A 22,881-nucleotide genomic window follows, 5' to 3' on the forward strand; every position below is an offset into this window, starting at 1 on the left:
CATATTACTTTGTACAATAAAAGTATTGGTGAAAAACCAAAAATACACAACGTTCTATATCAGGATCACTGCCCCAAAGCAAAGGACCCACTGATGAGTTAAATAAATAAAGTCAAGAAGTTGGTCATTCTGCTTTCAGCAAAGTTAGCCCTCCTGCAGCGCCATGCCCACAAGCCAGCTGGGTTACATTTCTGGGCCTAACTCAAAATTACAAGCTTGAATTCCTTCTTGCCACAAAATGTGTGTTTGGAATCAGTTCAACTTCTTTTTCATAGCCTGCAGGGGCTTAATTTTTTCAAGCATGCTCTGGAGATGCCTTTCTAATGAACCCCAAAGAATGGAAGAAAATGACACATCCAGGCAGAAAGAGAAATTGCAGATTCTCCCATAGAAAGAAGCAAGAAAACAAGTCTTCTGAGACAGCGGAGTAACCAGGTTTTGTCTTCCCTGCCAGGAAAGTTTCAAAAACCCTATTTTATTTATGAAATTCATATGCTGCCCATCTTACTGTCAGAATGACTAATCCATCCACCGTGGACATAATTTCTATCAAATTTGCATTGTCTAGTGCAAGTAGCCCTTGTTTAATGACTGCCTTATTTAGCAGCCTTTTGAAGTTATAATGGTGATGGACAAATAAATAAATAAACTTTATTGTCATTGTATGTGTATATATGGTATACACATACAACGAAATTTACTTGACACCAGGTCCCACACACATAATCCCCAAACATACTCCCACCCACCACAATTCCCCACCCCTAAACTACCCAAACATCCACACAACAGACCAAGTAATGCTGTCCAACAGCTCACCGATGGTGGCCCTTTAGTTCATGGTTGAGTGCAATTATAGCTCTGGGATAAAAACTATTCAGAAAACGTGTGGTCCGAGTTTTAATTGTTCTGTATCTTCTGCCAGGAGGCAACAGTCCAAAAAGATTGTAAGCAGGATGGGAAGAGTCTCTGAGAATGTTATGCAACTTTACAACCAATCCTCACATTTATGACTTCTGCAGATCTGTCTGAAGATCATAAGCGCAGTTGTGTCTGTGTCATAAATATACATGTGGGTATAAGCCTGTAGAGATTCTCAATCATCCAGGTCATGGTTGTCCCAACTGGATGATGGTTTTTCTTCTTCTCCTTCTCCTTCTCCTTCTCCTTCTCCTTCTCCTTCTCCTTCTCCCTCTCCCTCTCCCTCTCCTTCTCCTTCTCCTTCTTCTTCTCCTCCTCTTCCTCCTCCCTCTTCCTCCTCCTCCTTCTCTCTCTCTCTCTCAACGAAATTTAATTTTAATGCCGATCACTGACAAGAAAATTATTCTAAGTTGTCCAGTTGCCCACCGCGCACCGTCTCTCTGACAGCCTTCAAATAGGGGCTAATATTTAGCACACGCTTTCCGTGCCGTTCACACACACACACACCCCAGAGGGACCCATCCACCAATCAGACGCGAGAGGCTCGGGAAACAGACTCCTCCCATCGCCCAGGTTGGTTGCAGAGGAAAACGAAAGTTATGTAGGAAATTTTGGGCGTTTTGAATGCGAAACGCTGCTCTTGGACCCATCCACCGCCGTTTTCGACCTCCGGAGGGTTGCAGTTGGAGCTGGTTGGAGGCGGAGGCCCCTGCCCAGGTGTTGTTGCTCGTCCAGAGCATGGGGGATCTGGGGAGACCCTGCTCTGGGGTTCAGAACAGCCCTGAAAAACGAACCTCCGAGTCCAGGACGTCGGAAGGGCTGCATCTGCAAGCAATCGAAGGGTTGTGGGGAGAAGCCCTCTGTGAAAAACATGGGGAGCCCCTCAAGGTTTTCTGCAGGGAGGACTGCGCCTTCATCTGCTTGGTATGCGACAAATCCAAGAAGCACCGAGGCCACCTGGTACTTCCCGTCGAGGAGGCAGCTCAAGATTACAGGGTAACAAACAAATTCACTTTTGCTGGCCTAGATGGGGCGGACGCTGCCACTCTTCCCTCTTTTGAGGTGGTGGACTTCTGCCCTGCTTGAGAGCCCTCCTTCTGAACTTGTGCGTTGATTGGATACTTCTAAAAATCTGGCATTGCACAATACGCTTAATTCTTGAGCAACACTATTACTGTATATGTGCTGTACAACCCAACCATCATATTATGGCTTAATGCGATGGTGATGGCAGCAGCTGGATTTCCCAGGACTGACTGTATTCCAGAGTATGTCTAGGGTACTTTGCAAACCCAGCTTAATTATTCTAGCTTTTCCCCCCCTGAAGAAATCTAGATTGATGCCCCTTTTTACTTACTCTTTTCATGTATTCAAATTATGTTTATACTTTTACCTGTTATCTTATATATGCTTGACAAATAAACTTATGATTATGATTCGAATTGGTGCCCTAGAATTGGTTCCTTCAGTCCCCCAATAAAATCAGCTTCCCAAGTGATTTAGCATTTCAATAATTGTTGGGGAATAATCCTAACAGATTTTGTTTGTTCAGAAAGAGATCCAGATCAAGCTACAGAAACTGAAGCTGGGGAGAACGGCTGCTGAAGGATCAAAGCAGACTCAGGAGAAGCAAATGGCTGTGTATTTGGTAGGTAGCTTGTTCATATACAGTACTAAGGAAAACTGTAGCAGTTTCTCTTCCCTGAAATACATTCCCAACTTTGTTGTACATTTCGTAAAATAAAAGAGTTTTATTTTGAGTGTCTGAAAAATAATCATGAGCAATTTTTGTCCACTAAATACAGAATGCAGGTTTATAGCCTATAGTTGCATTATTTTATTTTATTTTTATTTATTATTTTACATTATTATTATTATTATTATTATTATTATTATTATTATTATTATTATTATTATATTTTGCATTTGTGGCATCATGGCTTAGCAGTTAAAGACACTGAATTTGACAGCTGGAAAGCTGACAGCCCAGGTTCAAGACCTCAACACTGCAACTGGGTGAGCTCCCGTTCCCTGCCTCAGTTCTTGCCCACCTAGCAGTTTGAAAACACATGAATGCAAGTAGATGAAGAGTTACCACTTCGGTGGGAAGATAACAGCATTCTGTGTGCCTTTGGTGCATAGCCGAGCTCTCTACATGACCACGGAAAATATATTTGGACAATGCTGGCTTCCTCAGCCAAGAAACGGAGGTCAGCTCTGCACCCTAGAGTTGGATAGGACTGGACAGGGAAACCTCTATCTTTTCTTTCCATTTTACATCTTGTCTTTCCATTAGGAAAGGTGGTTTGCTTGAGTACTCATCCTGAAGTAGGTGAGGCTCTAGTGACTGATTCACCCAAATGAGTTTTGTAAATGTGTAGGAACTTGACCCTGAGTCCTTGGTATCGCATTCTAACCAAGGGGTGCTTGTCTTTCCAGTTCAATGTAATTGTAATATGTGTCTCTCTCCCCATGGGGAGAACAGAAATCTGCTTAATCGTCCCCCTCCCCCCATGCATTCAGGCACATAGAGGTAGTCCTTGTTTAACAATCAGTCATTTTACGACCGTTTGACTTTTCAACAGCCATAGGTCAGGTGCTTTATGGCTTATGATGCCCCTCCACCCTGTGTTCATGTAACTGCTTGTTTGACAGGCCAGCATTACAACTGGTCAGAGAACATTCTGCAGTAACATAACTGATTTGTAATGTTTTTTGCTGATCTCTGGCAATAAACATTCATTCAAATGAATGACTTCGCTTAATAGCCATAGCGTTCACTTAACAACTATTGTGAAAAGGGCTGGAAAAATTACTTTTGGTCACATGGGTGCCTCGATTTACAACCACAAAGTCTTACAACCTAATTCTGGGCTCAGTTATGGTTGTAAGCTGAGGGCTATCTGTAATGATAGGCATTAGCAATATATTGACCAATTTAGTATTATTTAATAATAGCAAATTATTAAATATTGAATTTAATATTTTTCATATTTAATAATATTTGAGCAGCGGCTCAGTGGCTAAGACGCTGAGCCCTGTCGATCGAAAGGTCGGCATTCAGCAGTTCGAATCCTTAGTGTCGCGTAATGGGTTGAACTCCCATTACTTGTCCCAGCTTCTGCCAACCTAGCAGTTCGAAAGCATGTAAAAAATGCAAGTAGAAAAATAGGGACCAACTTTGGTGGGAAGGTGACATTGTTCCTTGCGCCTTTGGCATTTAGTCATGCACATGACCATGGAGATGTCTTCAGACAGTGCTGGCTCTTTGGCTTTGAAATGGAGGTGAGCACTGCCCCCTAGAGTCGGGAACGACTAGCACATATGTACGAGGGGAACCTTTACTTTCACTTTTAATAATAGCAATATTGTGATATGGTGGCAATGCTCCCCAACATGACATAATATGCTGGTGCTGAAGTATATGGTTAATTATACAGAAACAACCTTTGTCTTGTTGACTTTTTATTTTCTTTCTCTGTCGACTGCAGGAAGACATCAAAGCAGAGAGAAGAAAGATTGTGCAGGCGTTCCAGGAATTCCGCTTGTTTCTAGAAGAGCAGGAAAGTGGCCTCTTGGCTCGGTTGAGTGACCTGGAGAAGCAACAAGATGAAAGTAGCACCAGACTTTCAAACAACATTTCTTTTCTCAGTGACCTAATCTGTGAGCTAGAGAAGCACTGTCAGAGGCCTGCGGGTGAATTTTTACAGGTGGACATTCTAAGGTGGTTTTTTTTTTTAAACATAGATTGTTGAGGCTGTTTCTCCCTGAACCTAAGCATCTATGCAAATTCACAAGGCAGATTATCATCTTTGCAAAGATGCTTAGGTAGCAAAACAATGATGATAATCTGCGTTGTGAATTCAGTCATAATTTCAGTAGGAATTTGTGACACTGGATTTTCCCAGAATCCTCCTGACAGATGTTCTTTCTTTACAAAATAAATCCAGGGAGGTAGAGCTTCAAACCAGACCTCTTTCTCCTCAGTGGAATATTTCTAGGCATTTTAGGAGGAATTTTGCTTTTAGGAACCCCTTCTTGCTTCAGATTATCTCCTTTAGGTCCCTTGGTTATATGCTATTTTTTTTTCTTAAAAAAAAAGAAAAGAAACTTGTAAAATCCTCCTGAACAAAGTTGTTCTCTGATAATTTTTTTCTTCTTTACAAAGTAACTCAAATGTCTCTGGTTTCTCTAGGATCTCAAGGAAACTTTAAGCAGGTATGTGATTTATAATTTTTTGGGGCTAATAATGAATTTGAATGGTTACAGATCTTTTTTTAAAAAAAAATCTTTATGCTCCTCTGTGAGCTCTGTCTAGCAGAGAGGAAATCCCTATTCTTTCTTTTAAAAAGGCCAGAATAATTTGGAGACAGTCTGCCTGTTCTTCTGATTTTTCTCTTACCAGATGCTTGGAGGCAGCCAGACATCAAGGGAAGCCACAGAACTAAAATAGTTTGGGATTTCTCTGATCTCCTAGGTGTGAAAAGGGTGAGCTTCTTTGCTTCCAAGAGAAACCTGTTAACCCGGAAAAAGATCTCAGGGCCATCTCTCAACAAAGTGGTCTATTAATGGAAAACTTCGAGAAATTTAGAGGTACGGAAGCTATTTAAGAAATACACATTTCTGTAATTGTAGGGTAAACCTTGTTCATATGAAATGTTCTCCTCCAAATAGGGAAAAAGTAGAGAGGGTGGAAAGAAGGAATAGGTTAATTCTTAGGGCTTGCTCTAGATTCGATGAGAATTTCTACTTCCATGAATACTGAAAGAAGTTATGGAGGAATAACAGAAGTATTTACATTGAAATGTCCATCTCACATCGTCCCAAAGTATTATGGTAATGTTGAGGGCAGTGTTTCTCAACCTTGGCAACTTTAAGATGTGTGGACTTCAGCTCCCAGCCAACAAGATAGCTGGGAAATTCTGGGAGTTGAAGTCTACAGTTCTTAAAATTCCCAAGGTTGAGAAACATTGGTTGAGGGTATTATGGAAAATTTAAATGGCAACTCCTGATGTTGATTTACCATTACCCAAGACGTTTTGCAAAAGGTCCATTTTATGGATGGATCTGCTGTTTTGACTGTGAAAATGCTGTTTTAAGATTTCAGTACTGTTCTTAGCCTACAAGAAAGAGTTTTGACACTTGTTTTATACTCAGAATATATTCAAGAAAAATATTTTGCTCAACCTGAGAACTAACCCCTTGAAAAAGATGATTGGAACAGCAGTTACAAGAAAAAGAGAAATTCTAAAAGAGGAGTGGGTCCACGATAGCCATCTCCTTGAAGATGATTTATGAGGTCTTGTTATACTTGGGGAAACAGGAGATTGTACACGTCTTACTAATGATCTTGTGGCAAGCATGTGGGAAGATGTTATGCAAACAAATCTCAATTTTCAATTTTCCTTTTCTGGAGCAGAGACAGAAAAAATTAAAGCCAATCCACATGTTGCTGAATTAAACTTCCCAGCAGCATTACCCAGCATGGCCAGTGATGGGGAATGCTGGGAGTCACAGGTATCCCCACTTCAGCTCTGGAGCATGGTGTGTGGGATTATGTTATCTTTAAACAAGAAGTTTAAAGACATGCGCGGGGCTCCCGATGCCACATTTGATTCTTAATTCCATTCCCCAAACAGCTAACAATATCTTCTGAAGAACTGTGGAAATTTTTTGAGCAGAAATTCTCTGAATCTTTCTAATTTTTAGATTCTTTCTAGGCCTCTATAAGGGGACGTGGTGGCTCAGTGGCTAAGACGCTGAGCTTGTTAATCGAAAGGTCGGCAGTTCAGCGGTTCAAATCCCTAGTGTCGCATGACAGGGTGAGCTCCCGTTACTTGTCCCAGCTTCTGCCAACCTAGCAGTTCGAAAGCATGTTAAAAAATGCAAGTAGAAGAATAGGGACCACCTTTGGCGGGAAGCACACTCTGTGCGCCTTTGGCGTTTAGTCATGCCAGCCACATGACCATGGAGACGTCTTCAGACATCGCTGGCTCTTCGGCTTTGAAACAGGGATGAGCAGCGCCCCCTAGAGTCAGGAACGACTAACACATATGTGCGAGGGGAACCTTTACCTTTACCTTTTAGGCCTCTATGGGGATAGATTTTTAAACTCTTCCCACTGGGAATGATGGATGGATTGATGGATGGATGGACAGACAGACAAACAGGTGTGTGTGTGTGTGTGTGTGTGTGCAAAAAATGCAAATTCTCCAGTGTGCTCTTGATAGGAGGACCAAATCTTCACCCTTCTCTCTTGTCTAGAATCACTGATGGACGAATTGCTGAAAAGCAAGATCCAAAGGCTTAATGCTGTCCTCCTGAGTCAGACTGATCAGCCCGATCAGCCCCAGACTCTCTGGCCAGGATTGCATAACGATGGCCTGAGAGCAGACAAGAAAGGTGATGCTGCTGTCTTTTCTTAATTTGTTTTTTTTTTCCCCCTTCACTCTTGCATACCTTTGGAACTTGCAACTTGGATAGGATTAAAAGTTTGCTGCTTCTAAATTTTGGAGAATCTTCATGTTGTAGAGATGCTCCCTGCAATGCTGCTTTTTGGTAACATGGCCAGTGGTGGGATTCAAAGTTTTTTACGACCGGTTCTGTGGGTGTGGCTTGGTGGGCGTGGCAGGGGAAGGATACTGTAAAATCTCCACTCCCACCCAACTCCAGGGAAAGGTTACTGCAAAATCCTCATTTTCTCTTGATCAGCTGGGACTTGGGAGGCAGAGAATAGCCAGTGGTGGGATTCAAGTAATTTAACAACCGGTTCTCTGCCCTAATGATTTCTTCAACAGCCAGTTCACCAAACTGCTCAGAAAGTTAACAACCGGTTCTCCCGAAGTGGTGCGAACTGGCTGAATCCCACCACTGGGCGGAGCCAGTCAGAGGTGGTATTTACCGGTTCTCCGAACTACTCAAAATTTCCGCTACTGGTTCTCCAGAACTGGTCAGAACCTGCTGAAACCCACCTCTGAACATGCCCCTCCCCCTCCCGGCAATGAGACCCTACCTTTGAATGATGCAGTGGCATGAAGTCAACTGACTGGATGGGCTCCTTGCAAAGAGGAGGCTAGGCGTGCTTTGAGTATTAACTAAAAGACGCTGTTTCTTGCAGAGCTAAATACATTTCTTTACAGGTAAATGAGCACACACTGTGCCTGGCCCCAAGGCAGGCTTCATTGGGAACTGCCAGATCTGGAACTTGATGTAGAAAGCCTCTGATAGCTTAAGGCCATGCTTAATATACCTTTGGGAGGAGCTGGAAATGACCCGGCTTGCATCACACTTTGAGTCAGCTTTTCTAGGGAAAGTTTAAGGTAGTTAAGAAACAGAAGGATGAAGTTACTGTTTTTTTTTGTTGTTAAGTTTATTTCTGTGTTGTGCTTAACACTATGAAGCTGCAGGAGTGATTTGTATGTATTTCCTACTTTAAAGGGTAAGCAGTTTAAAAAGTAGGCCTATTTAACAGTGGTGAAATCCTATTTTTTTTACTACCGGTTCTGTGGGCATGGCTTGGTGGCATGATGTGGCTTGGTAGTCATGGCAGGGGAAGGATACTGCAAAATCTCCATTTCCTCCCCTCCTGGGGGAAGGATATTGCAAAATCTCCATTCCCACCCCACTCTGGGGCCAGCCAGGGGTGATATTTGCCGGTTCTCCCAACTACTCAAAATTTCCGCTACCAGTTCTCCAGAACCTGTCAGAACCTGCTGGATTTCACCCCTGCTATTTAGTCAAGGGGTTAAGGCACCAGGCTAAAAATAGGGAGACTGTGAGTTCTAGTCCTGCCTTAGACACTTGGGTAACCTTGGGTCTCTCACTCTCTCAGCCCAACTCACCTCACACAGTGATCGTTGTGGGGAAAATAAGAGGAGGAAAGAGTATTAGGTGTATTTACCGCCTTTCAAATAGTCCTCGACTTTCAACCATTCAGTTAGTGACCATTTGAAGTTAAACACACCCTGAAAAAGAGAGTTGCAACCCTGATTCAAAGTTCTGACATCTGTCCTTACATATCACATCACCATATTTTGGACACTCAGCAACTGGCTTCCATCTATGGCCATTTGCAGCCACATGTTTGTGATTTACGACGTTTTAACCGACATTTGCTTCCAGTATCCAACAAAAATGCCCCATAACGAAAAATAGGTTCATTTAATGACTATGGCATTTGCTTAACAACTGCTGCGTTTGTTTAATGATCATGCAAAAATTGTAAAATTGGGTGCGGTCACAAGATATGACCCACTTTACAACTGAAATTGCAGGCTCAATAACGGCTGTAAGTCAACGACTATATCTGTTTATAAAAATAATAAAGGCGGCATAAAATTTTTTTTAAAAAAATCACATGGTTTATTTTTCACTGAATAGAATAGAAATAGGAAGAATGGAATGGAATGGAATGGAATGGAATGGAATGGAATAGAATAGAATAGAATAGAATAGAATAGAATAGAATAGAATAGAATAGAATAGAATAGAATAGAATAGAATAATGGATTGGAATAGGAATGGAACACTTATTGTCACTTTAAATATACCCTAATCAGTATACATTAAAATGAAATTTCATTGCATACAGCTCTCATAGGCTCACCACCTCCAATATACACTACATAAACATGACTAAAATAAATAAATACAAAATTATGCATATACCCACATATATTATTTGACTTGCAGAAGGGTTGCAGGAGCCTCACCCTGCTTAAGAGATGATCGAGAGAAAGATTAGAAGATGCAGAGGTCAGTAGGTGATATCCAAAATAACAACCGCATGTCAAGATTGTGCGGTCGATACTGAGGCTAAGCTGTTGGGCAAATGAACACTCACTGTTGCGTGTGAGCATTTGCATGGCTTTCCTGGCAGGAAACAGCGGTTTGGATTAATTGGATAATTGAGAAGTCAGGTTGGAGCCGAGAAGACGCCATTACCCTTTCTCTCTCTCTCTCAGTCTCCCCAGTCAGCGTGACCTTAGATCCACGTACGGCCAATCCCCATCTCTTCCTCTCCTTGGATCAGAAGACAGTCACGCACCTGGATCACGCACAGGCCTCGCTGGACAATCCTGAGAGATTTGATGCCGAGTTCTTTGTGCTGGGCTGCGAAAGCTTCTGCTCTGGGAAGCACTCCTGGGTGGTGAACGTCGAGCAGGGGCAGAACTGGGCCATTGGCATCGCCCAGGAATCTGTGAGGAGGAAGGGGAGCCTCAGCCTCAACCCACAGCAAGGCATTTGGGCAGTACAGCAGTGCTGGGGCCAGATGCAAGCCCTGACTTCTCGCTGGACTACCCTGTTTCTGCTCAGGAAGCCCAAAAGGATCAGAGTACATCTGGATTATGAGGGAGGGTGGGTGGCCTTTTTCGACGCAGAGCTGGATGCTCCCATTTTTACTTTTCCACCTACCTCGTTCAAGCAAGAGAGGATTCACCCTTGGTTCTGGGTGGCATCTGGATCTCAGCTCACTTTATGCCCCTGAGATTATTCCAGGCATTTGGGATTTCAGCAATTTGAGTAATCTTGTAGAATATTCAGTGTTGGGTTGCTCCCGGTTCAGTCCGGTTCTTGCGAACCGGTAGTAATGGCGGTGGGAGGCTCCGCCCACCTGCCCTGATGTCATCACTGATGATCTGCGCATGCACAGAACCCGTTGCGAACCGATAGTGAAGTGGAACCCACCCCTGATAATATGGGACATAAAGCAGCAATGTGACAATGGAACTACTTTGGTTAACTGTGTCAGCAGACAAATGATTACTTTTTGAATTTTTAGTGAAGTCACTGAAAGCGCCACTCAGGGATATATTTTAATGGAAGGAGTTGCAATTGTATAAAAGGGCTTTTGACTAGCAGAAAGCTCTGATGGAAGGAGAAAAAAATAGCGATTTGAAAATTCTTACATAGTTGGACACACTTATCTCCCAGGAGAGATAATACCACTCTGTAGCAGAGTGCCATACCACTCTGTAGCAGAGTGCAAAATAAAATAAATGTGCTGGAGTGGATGCCTAGTCAAAATACAAAACACATGTTTCTAGTCCTCATGGCTGCGCTTTGGAAAAATTGTGAGATGGCAGTTTTAATTAAGAATTTAGAATCAAACTGATGGCTACCTGTCTTTTTGGCAAATCTGAAGTCAAAGCCTTCAACAGAAATTTCTGGGACATTGTAGATAATTTATATACCCATCTCCCCTTCCTCATGTATTGGGGGCAGAAGAGCTTTGTGTCTTGAAACTCCTACATCCTTTCCCTCCACTCATTTTCTTCTGCTGTAGAGGCTTCCTATATCTATTCCAATGCTGAGATTTCTGTGTGAAGTAAATTGCATCTCAACTACTAGCAGAATTTGCTTTGTTTTTTTCCACCTATTTCTAGGAAGTTATCTCCACACTGAGTTGGAAATAACATGTAAATTTTAAAAATGAATCATGCAAACAAATACAATCATATATCCATTTATGTAAGGCTATTCCATTGCACAATGCATATATTCGGGCTGTACTGCCATATAGCTGATGGGAGTTTTCTGGTTGCAAAGTTTAACATTTTTTGTAAACTAATCTGGCACACAGACATACTTACTTTAAAACAAAAATCCATGTCACTACTGTGAATAACACCAAATTGCTTCAAAACAGCTACTTGTGCTTCATTTTGCAGTGTTGATTCACTATTATTTGAATGACTATTTTTGTATTGCCTTGATCTAAAAACATGGAACGGAAAATGGAGGAGGAAGGGAAGAAATATTGTGTACTGCAGTTTATATATTGCAACATCTCTTTCTAAAGAGGGTCTTCTATAAGACCAATAAAAATTCAGATGCATCGTCACTGGTTTCATACATCAAGTAATGAGTAAGAAAGGCTGACCTATCTTAAGTGCAAAATACAGTGCAATAGAGTAAGGTTTGGATTTTGCAACAGATAATTTAATCCATGAGGTAAAATCATAAACATATATATTCAAAACAGCATTCTCCTTGTATGTGTGGTTATTTTAATGCATTGTAAAGGCTCTCCAGTCTTGACTATTGTCAAGAAAAACACCATTTAACTAAAACTCTGATCCAATGGATACTTAATTGGGCCTAGCCATCTTTTGCAGTTTAAAGACTAACATATTTATTGCAGCATATACTCATTATTTCAGATATCTACTTTATCAAGAACAAGAAGCAGTCATGGAAGTGTATGTAGTAAAAACTTCTGCTGGCAAAATGAAGTCAAGATTAAGAAACAAAACAGCCCTCAGTTGTCACAGAGCAAAAATAATTATGGAACTCTAATAAAAAGATTGAAGTCAACCAGTACTTAAGACTAAATGGCAAGAACTTTTGAGTAAACTAGGACCCTGGAATAAGTCTACAATTTTAAACCCATGTGGCCTGTATTTCCACAGTGATGGTGAGGTTTACAAGTTCAAAAGGCAAAATTGATGACTGAAGCCATGGAGGTCTTTGAGATATGTATGTTTCATACATGAAAATTCAGATGCCACAATTTTTAAGTAAGCCATCCAGAATGTAGTGCAGCCATCCGGATGATGGGAATTATTCATAACTGATCAACTTCTGTAATAATTACTACATCTCATAGAAGTAAGTAGCAATGAATTCAGCCACTGTATTTGATAAAGGAGTAACAAAAATCAGGGCACTCATACATTTAGTTAAAAATACAATAACTTTCCTTTAAGACTATTTTTCAGCTTTAAAGTTTTATTAAGACGAGGGGAATGTGGTAAATGGAATGTTGTTATTAAAAGCCAGCTCGAGTTCTATTTCTTTTGAAAGTAGATAGCTGATAGTACATTTGTATGTGATCTATAGAAAATAGGTGGATGTCAGTTCAAATTATTTCTCTGTACCTTTGGTAGGCAAAAAACAATTAAAGCTCTTCTTTCCCACTTCAAGGAAAGTATGTTGTCTTTAAACTTTAGCTTCACCTGTAGATTTTAGCAGCTCAAGAATATAACTTGATTAAACAGCAACAATATCACAAGTTTATAAATCCTCATTGTTGCAATAAGCTTAAAAATGTGCTTCATAAGACAAATAGAAGTCAGAAGAGGGCTAAACAATAGCCAGATAATAGTATCTTGGTCTTGCAGCTGTTTTTGCTCTTTCTACAAAAACAGCTCCAATTACATCAACTAATGTATACCTTAACTTCCATTAGACATCCTGGCCATGTAACCTATTGTCATTTAATGAATCATTTGAAATCTCTTGGAGCGGAATTTTCTTTTGTTTTCATGCGTGGCGTAAAAACCTGCAACAGTCTTACAGGTTTATTACCTGTAATCAATGAAGTCCCAAAGGATGGGATGAGATTTTACTCTCCTGTAAGGAGCACAAAATCGCAGCCTTCATAATGTAGACCAGGAGTCTCCAAACTTGACAACTTTTAAGACTTGTGGACTTCAACTCCCAGAATTCTCCATACTGGCTGGGGAATTCTGGGATTTGAAGTCCACAAGTCTTAAAGTTGCCAAGTTTGGAGACCTCTGATGTAGACTTTCAACAAAGAAATATTGCAAAAGAGTTCATCGGGAAGACACTATTTGTTGTCCCCTTGGAGCAGGGACATCTGTGTCAGGATTCTTTGCAGCGCTTTTCATGTGGACTCTCCGATGGCTAACCAGGTGGGAGCTTTGGTTAAATCTCTTCCCACACTCTGGACACTCATAGGGTTTCTCCCCTGTGTGGATCCTCTGGTGTTTGTTCAAGTCTGAATTCCGGACAAAACTCCTCCCACACTCCAGGCAGTTGAATGGCCGGTCCCCGGTGTGCATCCTCTGATGTGCCAAGAGGGCTGAGCTGTAGCTAAAAGTCTTCCCACACAGGAGGCATTTGTACCGCCTCTCTTCCTGGTGGGACTTGCGATGGACCAGAAGCTGATGGAGCATGCGGAAGGTTGCTGGGCAGTCAGAGCAAGCGTGCAGCTTCTCGGTGTGCGTCTTCTGATGGGAGACGAGATGCGACTTGTGACCAAACCGTCGATCGCACTCAGGACAGATGTATGGTTTTTCCCCCGTGTGGGTCCGCTGATGGGCCGAGAGGTTAGAGCTGGTGCTGAAGCATTTCCCACAGTCCTGGCACTCGTAAGGTTTTTCCCCCGTGTGAGTCCGCTCGTGGGCCCGCAGCTGGGAGCTCTGCCGGAAGCCCCTTCCGCAAATGGCGCATTTGTATGGCTTCTCCCCGGTGTGGATCCGCCAGTGCTTGATGAGCACTGAACCTTCGCTGAAACACCTCCCACAGTCTGAGCAGATGTAGGACTTCTCTCCGGTGTGGGTCCGGCGGTGCACAATCAGCGCTGAGCTGGTGTTGAAGCTCTTCCCGCAGTCAGTGCACTTATATGGTTTCTCCCCAGTATGCAGCCTTCGGTGGGTTAACAGGCTGGAACTGTGGCGGAAGCTTTTCTCGCACACGTCACACTTAAACAGCCGGTCGTTTGGATATATCTTCCGAGGGCTGTTCTCGTAGTCAAAACAAATCTCTTCTGTGAAAGGATTCTGATGCATGTCCAGATCCTTCTTCAGAGTTTTCAGTGGTTTAGATTCCAGGAAATCTTCACTTTGCTCAGATAATTTTTTTGTTGGCTGTTCCACATCAACCAGCAGGGCATCCCTCGGGGGCTGGAGAGATCCTTCGTTACCTTCTCTCTTGATCCAGTTTTCACCTGCTAAAAGGAAGAAAAGCTGCCCATCGGTCATTTATTCTCTACCATGAGATCAAATGGAATCTGGGATTTTCATCCCAGAGGAACAAATAGGGAGCCAATGTGAAAAAAAGAGGGGAACTTAAATCTCTCCCTGCACTCAAGGCTTTGTATGTCTTATTCCTGATGGAGATAGTCTTATGTTTGTTAAAATTATGTCAAAAGAAACATCACCGCCCTGAAGGCAGTTACAAAGTCTAGCTCCAGCATACGTATTCTATTTCTTTTCTTGTTCCTTTAGTACCAAACTGCAAGGTTGAGACAACTGTTGGACTGCTGGTTCTGTGTGTTCAAAGGGGAAATAAAAGCCATTTACTGTACATGTACTAAATCCCATTCTGGAGGTAGGTAGTGATTCATGTAAACTCTCAGACAGGATGGAAGGGAAAGAGCTGGCCATGCAGTGTATAACACAGACTAAAAGACATATAGCTATGGTAAAAAGAGTGTGCGTATATATTGTTCTTTTTTTTTAACATTTGTCTTACTTGATTTCAGGGTCTACTTGCCTAATTCACATGGCAAAGCCATGAATGCATAATGAGAAAAGGGCCAGTTCTTTAGCCACTGTGTTGCAAAGCTTGATGCTGTTTAGACCTGAGAGTGACTGGCCTATACTCACCCAAATGGTTTCTATGCTTGAGGGAGGTTTAGAATCTGGATTTCCCTATTCTTGACGGGGCGTTTTGCCTAGCAGTCAAAAAGTTGGGCTTATCGACTGGAAGTTTGAGACCTGAGCACCATGCGACGGGGTGAGCTCCCATTACTTGCCCCAGCTCCTGCCCACCTAGCAGTTTGAAACATGCAAATGCGAGTAGATAAATAGGTACCACTTCAGTGGGAAGATAACAAGAGTTCCATGCGCCTCGGCATATAATCATGCTATCCACAAAACCATGGAAGCATCTTTGGGCAACGTAGGCTCCCTTGAAACAGAAAAAGATGAGTACTGCTCCATAGAGTCGGACATGACTGGGCAAGGAAAACCTTTATTTTCTCCCCCTATTTTTAGTCTAGCATCTTAACCACACCTTGCGTATGTGTATGTGATTGGCTTTGCCTATGCATGTATTATTTATTTATTTGGTTATTATTAAGCCTATTTGTTCTTGTTGTGTTAGATAACAGAAAGTATTGTATACCTTGCTAGGTACTCCCAATGTGTTAAACCAAAACAACCAAATACACAAGCTTAGTGCAATGCAGGAATTTAATGCAATTGTGATTCAAAGTTATCTGTGAGAAACTACTGTTATCAACTTCTCATGATTTAGAAGAAATATTGGATTGAGTTTACATATCATGTGATGTATTTGTTTTCAGCATGTTGTAAGAATCTCTGTGGGTCTACTATACTTTATGATGAGGGTAGCCAGCCCACTGTTCTACAATTGTTGTATAATAATTGTTCATGTTGCCAAAATTCAGTGGCAAAATTGCTGACTCTCAAGAGGGATGAATTTTGGCAGAAAAAGTCCAAAATAACATTGGAAAATCTATGACAAAACATACTTGTTTCTACACTTTAAGTCCCCAAACAACTTTGAAAATGGTCTATGATGTTGAAATGTAGTGAGAAAACGGCACATTGCAACTTTATTTCTGGAATGAAAATATTGCAATATTGCTGGAAATGGATTCACCAAATCTCTGCGAAACAAATCACTCATCTCCAAATTCAATCCCCATCTAATTGTATCAAAAATACGGGATTAATTGCCCAACCTATGGGGATTTCACTGAATCACAGGTGACCTTTGGCAGATCACTGTTTGAACCATTATGGTGGCTTGACATTTAGAAATATCTTAAATGGTTCTTTCAACAGGCTTGGGGTCCCAGGGAAGTAGGGAGCTCCCAAGGCAGCTATCTGTGTACAGCTGTAGGTCCATAATCCCGCAGTCTTATTTATACCTGTGTTTTAAATGCCTTAAATTTTTTAATGGTTATATTATTTACTTGATTGTGTTTATTGTATGACGCTGAGGGTCAGGTATGTGAGATAAACGGCTATATAAATTTAATAATCTTTTCTGTACACTGAGAGCATATGCACCAAGACAAATTCCTTGTGTGTCCAATCATGCTTGGCCAATAAAAAATCTATTCTATTCTATTCTATTCTATTCTATTCTATTCTATTCTATTCTATTCTATTCTATTCTATTCTATTCTATTCTATTCTATTCACGGCTATATAAATTTAATAATCTTTTCTGTACACTGAGAGCATATGCACCAAGACAAATTCCTTGTGTGTCCAATCATGCTTGGCCAATAAAAAATCTATTCTATTCTATTCTATTCTATTCTATTCTATTCTATTCTATTCTATTCTATTCTATTCTATTCACGGCTATATAAATTTAATAATCTTTTCTGTACACTGAGAGCATATGCACCAAGACAAATTCCTTGTGTGTCCAATCATGCTTGGTCAATAAAAATTCTATTCTATTCTATTCTATTCAGGATGATTTCATCCAAATTAAAAATTAAAGGAGCAAAACACTCTTTAAGGGGAAAGAAACCAACTCCGATTCTATTTCTCCTGAAATGGAAAAGTGAGCATACATGTCACAAAGAAAAGGCTCTCCCGGCTAGGTTTTTCACACTCTTTCCCCCAGGTTTTCAACCTTTTCTGTCTTCGTGCACACAGCCTAGAAGCCACCCCGAATCAATAAGGCAACGGCCAGCGCAATGCTCCATAATCATCTCTTTCTGGGCATCCCATTCCTCGGGAGGCACCCGGAAAGTTGTCCAGGCCCCTGCTTTCCTCTAGCCCCATCGCAGGAACTTACCGGGCTCCATGCCCAAGCGAGGCGCGCCGCTTTAGCTGACTTTCAATCCCGAGGCGGCTTTAAGCCGCAGCGCCGGAGCGCCGATGCCCATCTCGGAGTCACTTTCCGTCCAAATTCTTGCGGCCTTTTGTGTTGCCCCGATAAGCATGGTGGGAAGTGTAGTCTGGAAAGCGAAAAAAAACGGGATGCCGCGAAAAGGCCCTCTGGGTAGTGTAGTTCTGCGTTGCCCAATTAACTAAGCAAGGGTACCAATACAACATTGCACTTTGCAGAGATGGGATACCTTAGTATTAGGGATCCTATTAGGGGAAGATGATGGTGGTAATGATAGTGAAACGAGGGACTTGGGGACAAAGACCCATCTCAGCAAGCCGGTCTCCCCAAAAGCTGCAAAACTGGCTTGTCAGATCTCTTCCCCACAAAAAAGCCACTTTATAACTTAAAGAACCTTCCTTGCAGTCATTTAGAAAATTCCTTTTCTAACCTTTTCAGCATCAGCAAACAACAATTTGCCTTTTTTAAAAAACAAGGAATGCCAATGACTTTTTAAAAAAAAAAAGGAATAGAAGACAGTGTGGGGAAAGAATATTGAAATGTAATGATGTCAATTTTCTTTTCTTTAGGTATATTTTATGTATATTCAGGGTGTATCAAAAGTGAAGCCCTATAAACAATGTTCCACAGTATATAAAGTACAGTACATGAAATTCATCACATTTCTATATTGCCCTTGTCACCCAAGTGACTTACAATAGCTTACAATAAAAACATGTCAGAATAGAAAAGCATAACTCAGAACAAAAACATAATTAAACGGTAGGTTACAGCAGATGTTCAAATTGTTTGGCATTTTCTTCTAAACACTGCCTTATTGGTTGGATGCATTGTTACTTATTTGTAACTTACTTATTTGTAACATGCATGACCTTGAAATATTCCTAACTACAGAACAGTAACATTTCCTCTGAAAAAAATAATAAAATATATTGTGATTAGATCTCCCCCTCCCTCCCTCACACACACACATACGCTCTCTCTCTCTCTCTCTCTCTCTCTCTCTCACACACACACACACACACACACACATTGTGTGTCATTCGGTTGTTTTTGACTCCTAGCAACCACATACTCCCAGTAGATAAGATTTTCTCCATAATCTAAACCTAACCTGGTGCGCTCATTATCATGTTTATCCCCCTTGTTGCTGGTCATCTTTTTCTCTTTCTTTCCACCTTTTCCAGCATCGGAACCTTCTCCTAAAAGTTGGATCTTGACATAATGTGTCCAGTGTGTGTGCACGTGTGCAGATGTGTGTCAGTGTGGTGTGCTTATACTGTATATATAAATTGATTGCAATGGGCTGTATGAATTTGCATATGGGTTTTGCAGCCTCTGAAGGGAATCTTGTGAAAGAAAAAAAGTTTCAGCACTGAGTTCTAGTAGCCTGAGGTGTAAAAAAATTCACTTTCAAAAACAGGACAAAGCACGAAAAGAAATAAGATACGATCTTAAATACCTTTTTCCTCTCAAAGTTCATCTGCTGTGAGAGTTTATGCTAAATGTCTTCTAGTGATTATTTTCGTCATTTTGGAATGTGACATCCAAGGAAAAATCTACAAACATACATTGATAAGGTGATTTATTTGGTTAGCAAAATGGAATAGATCCAAAACCTGTAGGATCCAGTTTTAAGGAAAATGACTCTAAGCAGTGTTTCTCAACTTTGGAAGCTTGAAGATGGGTGGACTTCAACTCCCAGAATCCCCCAGCCAGCGCTGCTGGCTGGGGGATTCTGGGAGTTGAAGTCCACCCATCTTCAAGCTACCAAGGTTGAGAAACACTGCTCTAGAGCTCTCTACCTCAACTTGATGTGAGCCATTTATAATAAGATCGTTGTGTATCTGCGGTGGAAAAGCAGGAAGTAATGTTGCATGATCTGCTCTCGTCCCATGTGCACAGATTTCGACCATTATAGGGGTTATATTCCAGAGCTGAGGCTTGCACAATTTTTTTAAAAAAAATTCTTGAAAAACGATGAAGCAAGATTAAGAGCGGAGTCTAATGAGGTGTACTCAGGGCAGAATGGAAAAGTGAAGAAAAACAAAATATAGTAAAGAAAACACTCCTATAACGATCTCCTCGTCTCCTTTATTCCCACCGTTGTTGCCTGAGCTGCAAATGATCGAACTAGCTAGCCCTTTGGAAAAATAAAGAACGACAGTATTCATTTATGGTATTTTGCTTCTAAAAAGTAAAAACGAAAAAAAAAAAATAATACACTGCGCCCAACGTGGGGCTCGAACCCACGACCCTGAGATTAAGAGTCTCATGCTCTACCGACTGAGCTAGCCGGGCTGTTGGGAAAGTTGTTTTCCAAAACTTTACTTAACATAAAATGTATTAATTCTGTATTTCTGAGTTCGTTCTGTTATACTGTACTTGTACTATACTTTACTATTGTACTACTACTGTCTCGGTAGATGATGTGAATCTTGACCAATATTGCCTTCTTTGGAAAATTGCTTCGAAGTTTAGGATGCAGCGTAAAATCAGCAAAAGACTATTGGAGCATTTTGTTCTGAATTACCATGAATCATCATATACATTATGGGAAAGAAGTTTTTCCATTAAAGTATAAACATCCGAACTATTGTGTTTTAAGTTTATGTAAAAATGAAAGAAAAGAACATAGCTGTTTCTGCCCGGTTTCGAACCGGGGACCTTTCGCGTGTGAGGCGAACGTGATAACCACTACACTACAGAAACCCGCTGCTTCCTGCCCTTCCCCTATAACCTACAACACTTTAGTGCTGGAACTAAGCCCTTCGCAAAATGTTTTTTGTTTTCTTGTAGTTATGGTCAGCTCCCAGAGCGAATTGATAGATACTTTTAAAAGTATCCTGCAAACCAATTCTGGGAAGCAACCAGCCGAGATGGAATATAGAGGCTATAATCATCTTTATTAAGTCTCCAATAAAATCTGCAGGTACCCACAAGTACTATATCAAATATAAACAAGCTATTGCTCCTCTCTGGCAACATGCCTATTTCTGTAGGATCAGAGTGTTCAGTTCCATTTTATTTTTTTATTCTATTTACAGGCTTTATTGGGCACTGATATATTTCTAATACAATAAATGCAGTAGAATAGAATAGAGTAGAGTAGAGTAGAGTAGAGTAGAGTAGAGTAGAATAGAATTTTTTTATTGGCCAAGTGTGATTGGACACACAAGGAATAATTAATATTGTGATATTCAAGTCTAAAATACATGTGAATGTAGGAAGTTAGCACCCACCCCTTTCCTGGAAGAATGAAATATTTTAGGAAATATTAAAAAGGCAGAATATTATGTTCCCCTGGTTGAGAAATAGAGAAACACGTTTTAAAGACAAAGCAACTCCCATCTTCCTGCCTCCCCCCCTTTGTTAATGGACCAGAGGCAGAAACTCAATCTTTGACAATAGGACCCATCTGCAACACAATAGCAACAGAGACTAATACAATGGGACTCATCTAGGACAGAAACTCACCACATGGCACATGGGAAGATTATATTAGCCAGCAAGGCTAGCTAAGACCCCAACCCCCTGGGAGTCTGACAACCAATCAGGATACTCTTTTGGGGCCCCAGGAAGTTCAAAGTCAGAGAAAGCATAAAACCCGGGGACTCGCTGTATCTCATCCCTTTTCTGTTCAGGAACTCAAGCCATGTGATCCTGTCCACCATTAAACCATCTTTTCAAGCAGTCTCCATGTTTCCAGTGTCTTTTTCCCCACTTGGAGCCGAACCCAGAAGGATATTTCTTCCTACATGAAAAAATAGGTTAAAATAGGCAGCATTAGTAGAATAGTGATTTATAAAGAGTTTTTCATAAATTGACCGGATCCACTGGGCTTACGATATATAAGGGAGGGGGAATAATTAATTAATAATAAAATTAAAATGCCTTTTTTCCTCCTGAAACTGCCAAAAAATATGTTAAATTTTCAAAGCACATACAAATAGTCCTTGACATACAATTTGTTTAGTGATCATTCAAAGTTACAACAGAACTGAAAAAAAATGACTTATGGCTGTTTTTCACACTTACTACGGTACTGTTGCCGCATCCTGTCACATGATCAAAATTCAGATGATTGGCAACTGGTTCATAATAATGATGGTTGCAATATCCCAGGGTCATGTGATCCCCTTTTGCAATCTTCTGACAAATAAACTCAATGTGGAAGCCAGATTCATTTAACAACCATATTATTAACAACTACAATGATTCACTTAACAATGGTGGCAAGAAAGGTCATAAAATGGGGCAAAACTCATTTAACAAATGCCTCAGTTAGCAACAGTGAAATTTTGGGCTCAATTGTGGTCACAAGTAGAGGACTACCTGTCCATCTATATTTGTCTAGAAGGGCTTATATGCCATTCAAGCCTAAAACTTTACAACTCCTGTTGCAATACAAGCTTGCAGTAAAACAGGCATGTCATGATAATCACACATCAAGACGACACTACACTACCTCACTTCCATATTCTCAATACCCCTTGCAACAACATCCAGAGATATTCATACTATGTAATTAGTATTTGGAGTGTGACAATTTTGTTCCTTCAACTTGAAACAGCGTTGAAAGGCAGTATGCCAAGATTGTTGTACATATCATTAAAATATAATATGCTTTATTTCCATTTTTATTCATAATAATGGTCAGATAATATAATATAATACTAGTCTAGTGAAGAGAAGGACCAGGGGAGACATGATAGCTATCTTCCAATACTTGAGGGGCTGCCACAGAGAGGAGGGGATCAAGCTGTTTTCCAAAGCACTTGAAGGCCAGACATGGAATAATGGATGGAAACTGACCAAGGAGAGATTCAACCTAGAAATGAGGAGGAACTTTCTGACAGTGAGAACAATCAACCAATGGAAGAGTTTGCCTTCCAGGGAGGCAGTTGTGGGAGCTTCATCACTTGAGACTTTCAAGAAAAGATTGGACTGCCATTTTGTCAGAAATGGTGTAGGGTCTCCTGCTTGAGGGGGAGGGGGGTTGAACTAGATGACCTATAAGGTCCTTTCCAATTCTGTTAATCTGTATCTGTATCAAGATCTGCCTCCATATGAACACCTATTGATGTGATTGTTAAGAATCAACATTAACTTTGTAGGACATAATCAACCCATCTGCCTTAATATATGTGCCTTGTTCAAAAAATGGTGAAGGGAGATGAAATTTTAAAAAGAGAAAGATTTTGCCACCTAGATTTCTCTCTTCCACGTTTTCTTGCTCATCTTCCTTTTTTTGCTTTGTTGTCACATGCTACAACTTTAAGGAGATGTAATTGCCTTTATCCACTAAATGAGTTGTTCTGGGATTAGGGAAAACCAAGTATAATATATAAAAAAAACGTTTATACAAGAACT

At 40.9% G+C, this 22,881-nt stretch overlaps 2 protein-coding genes and 2 non-coding genes across 5 annotated transcripts; 1 reads left to right on the forward strand and 3 right to left on the reverse strand.

The window, feature by feature from the left end:
• Positions 1–1,470: 1,470 nt before the first annotated feature.
• Positions 1,471–11,907, forward strand: LOC148115588 (tripartite motif-containing protein 10-like). Its single transcript, XM_087883841.1, has 7 exons — positions 1,471–1,917; positions 2,474–2,569; positions 4,413–4,631; positions 5,117–5,139; positions 5,399–5,514; positions 7,186–7,323; positions 9,885–11,907. The coding sequence occupies exons 1-7, from the start codon at positions 1,546–1,548 to the stop codon at positions 10,406–10,408; spliced, it is 1,488 nt and encodes a 495-aa protein (XP_087739967.1). The 5' UTR covers positions 1,471–1,545; the 3' UTR covers positions 10,409–11,907.
• On the reverse strand, positions 11,841–17,901 carry LOC117668005 (uncharacterized). Of its 2 annotated transcripts, none has more exons than XM_034421687.3 (2): positions 17,455–17,901; positions 11,841–14,617 (listed from the first exon to the last, which is right to left on the reverse strand). In XM_034421687.3, exons 1-2 carry the CDS (start codon positions 17,462–17,464, stop codon positions 13,479–13,481), a joined length of 1,149 nt encoding a protein of 382 aa, XP_034277578.2. In that variant the 5' UTR covers positions 17,465–17,901; the 3' UTR covers positions 11,841–13,478. The 2 variants fall into 2 exon arrangements, with proteins under 2 accessions (XP_034277578.2, XP_034277579.2); XM_034421688.3 differs by having other exon boundaries at positions 11,841–14,614; positions 17,455–17,602.
• Positions 17,902–19,736: 1,835 nt separating this feature from the next.
• On the reverse strand, positions 19,737–19,809 carry TRNAK-CUU (transfer RNA lysine (anticodon CUU)). The gene has a single exon. It is a non-coding gene; the product is annotated as a tRNA-Lys (tRNA).
• A 338-nt stretch (positions 19,810–20,147) lies between these two features.
• On the reverse strand, positions 20,148–20,220 carry TRNAV-CAC (transfer RNA valine (anticodon CAC)). The gene has a single exon. It is a non-coding gene; the product is annotated as a tRNA-Val (tRNA).
• Positions 20,221–22,881: the final 2,661 nt, after the last annotated feature.

This window comes from Pantherophis guttatus, chromosome 2, assembly GCF_059756535.1.
Source record: "Pantherophis guttatus breed Tessera chromosome 2, ASM5975653v1, whole genome shotgun sequence".
Taxonomy (NCBI): Eukaryota; Metazoa; Chordata; class Lepidosauria; order Squamata; family Colubridae; genus Pantherophis; species Pantherophis guttatus.